Here is a 6,000-nt window from a genome sequence, read left to right as displayed (position 1 = left end):
CTAACCCATTACTCGGTAATGACCAACTGAAAATACTTTAACTAAATCTCATACCCAACTACCACAAAATTTACCTTTCCACTTTGAGACTTATTCTGTGGGATACTACCTAAAGATAATAACTTAAATATAGAACCATGTTTTATGAAAGATAACTACCGAGACATAAGTCGGCGATTACCAATTGGTATACAAATATGGTGTTATCCATCCATGTGAATAGTTGGTAATTACCCACACATGTTCACCAATTTATAATACTAATACAGAAAACTCATACTTTTTATCTTGTGAAAAATAATAATGTTTTATTATTTTAACAAATAATACCTCCATTTCAAAATTAATAATCGTTTTACTCCGTTTCATAATGTTTATGATTTATTTTATTTATGAACATGGAAATTAACCATCTTATCCTTCTTCCCCACAACACGTATATGTTGTTCCTCATGTTATCTAACTTTATTTGTTTTTTCTACCACCACCCGCATGTAGTACACTTTTATCTAAATTTATCAATATTTTTTTTATATTCACCTATCTAGTGACACTTTAGTTCTCGTTTGTCTTAATATTTGTTTAAATAACACCCGTCAAGATCATTTTCAAACGGAGGTAATAATATAATATGCATCAGACAGTTATTTTTTAATACATTATAATTTTATTTTGCTAGTGATTTTTAAATATAATTCCAACGTTTCAAACTTACGTTTCGATTGTTCTAGGTGGTATTTGTATTTCGCATAGGCCATTACTACACTCCAGATACAACCAAGGATAAACATTTAGTCATTGATACTCTATGCCAATGTTCCAGCAATAGTGATCTTGATAAATACATGTAACCACTGCCAACGGAACTAGTTTTATTTGGTTACTGTTATTTTGAATAGTTACATTAGTGAACACTGTGACTTTAAAACAAATACTACTCAGATTCCTAACTGAAAAAGTGAAATGTCATGCTTTAAAACTTTTCAGTGCTTCTGACTTAGTTATGGGGAAACGAAACAATGCAAGGCTACAAGACCTAGGTACCTACCATGCATTTAATCAATGGAATATGATTCAGGTACCTACCATGCATTTAATCAATGTAATATGATTCAGGTACCTACCAAGCATGGAAACGGTGGGATATGACCATTCAATTCAATAAATGTCCTCGTCGAAGAATTTAACTACATTTTCAGTGCTTTTTTTTAAAAGAAGTCGGGTATTGTTGGAAGACTAAGGCCGGTATTCAATAAAAGAAGTCGGGTATTGTTGGAAGACTAAGACTAAGTCTTCTTTTAGAGGTGTAGGCATGGTAGAACACACTACATGTCTAATATGGGAGCCCCGACTTGGATTTATGCATGGATGGCTACGAGGATATATGCTCGTGTGTTTAGAGGTGCTCATCTGTGCTATCAGACTTCTGATATAGCAACAATAGCTGGAATCAACGCGGAAACGACAGTGCATGAGAGCATTAGGACATATGAAGCAGTTTCAGCCGGTTTTAACAAGATGTAAAATCTTGTTTGAACGTCTCGTCCATGCAGTGATGGTGGTGAAGCTGATGGTGCTTCCATGGATGATGATGCAGTCTCTGTTTCATGTACTAGTTTTATTTCCTGTTTTCTGCACCCCGTTTTAATTATCTAGAGGTAGCCAAGTTGAGCTATATATGTTGCCTCTATATTTTGTGTTTTTTTGTTGCTTTTTACGTTACCCTAATAATATTAATTTTGTTTGTGTTTTATCTCTTAATTCGTAATCTGTTGAATATATATGATGTTCTCTTAGAAGTTTGATAAGTGTCCTAACTTCTACACCTATGTGGAAATTTCACTCAGCTACTAGACTATTATAGTTCATCTTATATGGTCGGTAATGTCTATAAATATACTTGGTAATGTCCTATTGTGCGTGGTTTTTTAATTATCATTGTGCGCTGGTAGTGGCCACAAATATTCATAGACAGTACTATAATCAGATCGAGTTTGTCACTCAAGTTTTGTAATTGCCACGTCCGGGACTTAATTCTAAATTTAACTATTGTTAATCGTTCTTCCTTCAAACCCAAAACGCAATTTTCAGCATCTTTTTCCTCGGACCCCCAATAGCTTACATGCACCCAAAGTGTCAATATGTAACTTTGAATTCCACCAAACAACATTACAAAGTACACTATCAACAAAATTAAATATATTGATTTTTCATATTTCTCAAAAATCAATTAAATGATTTTTGGATAAAAAAATAAAGATAAAAGAAAATAAAAAAAGATAAAAGAAAACCAATTTATGTGGTACATATTACACTACAAAAATTTGTGACTTTTATGACGACTTAATGACGACGGGTAAAAATTCCGTTTGCGACGGGATAATAACCCAACAAAGACGGGAACAACCATCGTAAATGTCTTTTACGACGTGTTAACGACGAGATTTTCCATTAACGACGACCCCCTTTTATGACGGGTTCGCGATGGAAAATCCCGTCGTTAATCAACAATTATTGACCTTTAGCGACGTAATTCCCCGTCGTTAATAGTACAATTTCTTGTAGTGTTAATTTCCTACCATGGTCACTTTCTGTGGATCATCTATGTAGGCAAACTAGAGCTGTCAAAAACTGACCCGACCTGAAAACCCGACCTGAACCGATCGAACCCGTAACCGACCATGACCCGAAATTACGGTAAAACAGGTACCCGAAACCCGACCTGTACCCGACCCGAAAAAACCGATAACCGATTTTAACCCGGTGTTGTAACACCCGAACCCGAACCCGACACCCGACCCGAAAATGACCGATAACTGAACTGACCCGACCGAACAATGACCCGAACCCGATTTGATACCCGACCCGATATCAACCCGAAACCGATTGTAACTCGACGAAACCTGCTATTGACCCGACTTGTAACAACCCGCTACCCGATTTACCCGAGTTATCAATGACACGACCAAATATTAACTTCATTGATAAATCTATTTTAATTATTTATTGCTAGATATTGAAAAATTTAACTCTAAAATAAGTTAAACAAAATTTTTTAGAATATAAAATAAATTAAATGTATAGGTTAATTATCAGACCCGAGTTTGACCCGTCCCTGAGAGTGACCCGATCTGAATTCTATTTGATCTGATTATTATCCGATCCAAACTAAGACCCGAACCCGAAAATAACTGTGTTGCAAACCGACTTTAACCCGACTCGATAAGACCCGAACCCGAAATTATCTGCTACAAACCGACTTAAACCCGACCCGATAAGACCCGAACCCGAAATCCAACTTGACCGAAATGTGACCCGACCCGAACCCGATCTGAACCCGGGATAGGAAAAAACCCGATATGACCCGACCTAAAATCGACCCGACCAAACCCGAACTCAACCCGAATGAAATATTGACCCGACACGACCCGACCTGATCATGAACCGAGACCCGAGATGACCCGACCCAAACCCGACCCGATGACCTGTTTTGACAGCTCTAAGGCAAACATGTTTTAGTGGCCAAAAATCACTGACCAAAAATGAACGGGTGGTACAAAATGTATATCAAGAGATAGAATAAAATATGATTACGTGTGACGTGGTACGTTCCTGACCAAAATACATAAAAGAAAAACAAAGCTTAATTAATTATTTTTGAAGACTTAAGAGCACGTGTAATCTGGAGAGTGAAAGAGAGGACGATTGAGAGAAAATGGTGACGAGGGTAATAGTTGGGTTGTGTTTGTTGCCTCTGTGCTTCGATTTGTTGCGAGGAGCTGCTGGAAATAAAGACAGAGAGTATAATCGTAACGCTTTTCCTAAGGATTTCATTTTTGGTGCTAGTACCTCGGCTTATCAGGTACCTCTAGCTCGTGTTTATCATTCACTTTTACTTTTTTCATATGCACCTACTCATAAGGATTTTATTTTTGGTGCTAATTCTTACTACTTCCCTTTTAAAATAATATTTATAATATTTTTACACTTATCTATCTTTTCACACATCTATTTTACTTTATTCATATTTTATTTTATATATTCACTTTTTACACATTGTTTTTCTTCTTCTTAAAATTTGTGCAAATAATAATTGTAAAGATCATTATAAAACAGAGGAAAGAAAATATGATGTACTTCGGCGGTATCCACAATGTGCCTATTAGATTGCATGATTTAACCTGGTGTCAGATCCAGTCAATAAAGAATCGAAGATCATGACATGATAACACCCTATATTTTCTATCCTAATTAGAAAATAATTAACTAGTCGTTTAAACTGTGTGAGAGTGTGAGACACGGGCTAGTATTAAAATATAAGATATCTTTATATGTGTATTACTCCCTCCGTTTCTTTTTGTTGTATCCGTTTCCATTTTAAGCGTTTCATATTGTTGTATCCATTTAGAATCTATTCTATTTTTGGATATACATTTTATCCTAAAATACCCTTACATTTCTATCTAATTACCAAAATACCTAAAGATTCTACCCATATTCCCACCTAATTTTTCCCACCCATAATATTTAATTCTTTTCCCTTCCCCACATACCCACTATCTCACCTCCTTTATTACCCATCATTATCACTCCTCTCTCTTACCTTATTTCTTTATTATTTTCTCACTCCTTTATTTATTATAATCTCTTACACCCAATCATTTCTCTTACACCAAATCATTACACTTATACCCATACAAACCAATATTCCAATTTTCTTAAAAACCACACCAGATTCCAAATGGATACATCAAAAAGAAATGGAGGGAGTATTATTTTAGTATTTTGGGTGGTTCATATTTAATTTGGGTGAAAGGCATTCATAAATCCAAGGCAACATCGTTACCTGTTGCCATAATCTTCCACGGTCATTTGTTGCAGTAATAAAAGTACAAAACTAAATCAAATCTTCCACTATGGCACTATCATTTCTTGTTAGATTGGTCTCGATATGTATTTTCAGAATATCAAATTTCTATAATTTTTTCACATACGAATTTGGATATATTAGTAGTTAAATATTGCATTAGAGTTCGTGCAAATAGTAAATGTAAAGATCTTTTTGAAACGAAGGTAGTACGTAGTAAGGGTAGTTATTATGTAATTTAACCAAAATACGTGACAACTACATTAAAATAGTTAAGCTATAAAATGAATCTAAAACAATATGTATTTTATGGATAAATTAGTGATGTTAAAGGTATCACATGTCTTGTTATTTATACAATACTTATACGACAAATATTTGCTTAGAGTCATTGTATAGCATCTGTAAGGAAAATTCAGATACTTCGCCTATATATATATATCCACCCAAGGAACGTTGATGCTAATTTCAGATACTTCGCCTATATATATATATCCACCCGAGGAACGTTGATGCTAAATTCAGATACTTCGCCTATATATCCACCCGAGGAACGTTGATGCTAATTTCATAATGCGTGAATTTATTCATGCCCAAACTTGAAACTCGTTGTATGAGTCCTAAAATACATCATCCACTATAGTCATGTACAAATATTTAACCATTAAAACGTAATCATACTACTATCTCATAAATCATAAGAAAATACATTACAGATAAGTGCAACTATAATAAAGTACTTCGTATTATACTTTAAGTGATATTCAAATCAAGGAAAGATCTATAAACAACTTTTTTGTGTGTATTTCTATCATCCATCTCCGATGTATACATGATGTGATTTGGTACGTAATACTCTCCGTAGTAATACTACTACGACCATTAAACTCAAGTAGCCTGCGAAAAATATTGAGTAAGGTTCAATAAATTAGACGCAACAAAAAGTATAATTGTGAACCGAAACAACCTGAAATTGTTTTGAATATGTATGTAAATCGTTTTATTCAAATGTTGAAACTTCACTTCTTATGAAGAAAAAGCCAGAAGGTGAACCATTGTCATCAATGTTAATCTCGCTGAACTTTCCCTACCTTCTTCAACTGTTAATTGACCCATGTTTCCGCTAATATCTA

The 6,000-nt window shown here is 34.5% G+C and overlaps 1 protein-coding gene across 2 annotated transcripts in view; it reads left to right on the top strand.

The window, feature by feature from the left end:
* The first annotated feature begins 3,621 nt into the window (after positions 1 to 3,621).
* Positions 3,622 to 6,000, top strand: part of LOC110775646 (beta-glucosidase 11) — a 29,430-nt gene continuing 27,051 nt past the window's right edge. Inside the window, exon 1 of one of the 2 annotated variants that reach the window (XM_021980253.2) lies at positions 3,622 to 3,862. In XM_021980253.2, the coding sequence (XP_021835945.1) occupies positions 3,716 to 3,862 (147 nt within the window). In that variant the 5' untranslated portion in view covers positions 3,622 to 3,715. The remainder of the gene's footprint in view (positions 3,863 to 6,000) is intronic. The other variant, XM_056830978.1, reaches the window with a different exon arrangement.

The sequence above is a fragment of the Spinacia oleracea genome, chromosome 6 (genome assembly GCF_020520425.1).
Source record: "Spinacia oleracea cultivar Varoflay chromosome 6, BTI_SOV_V1, whole genome shotgun sequence".
Taxonomy (NCBI): domain Eukaryota; kingdom Viridiplantae; phylum Streptophyta; class Magnoliopsida; order Caryophyllales; family Amaranthaceae; genus Spinacia; species Spinacia oleracea.
The sequence above is the reverse complement of the archived record's forward strand: the minus strand, read 5'-3'. Positions and strand labels throughout refer to the sequence as shown.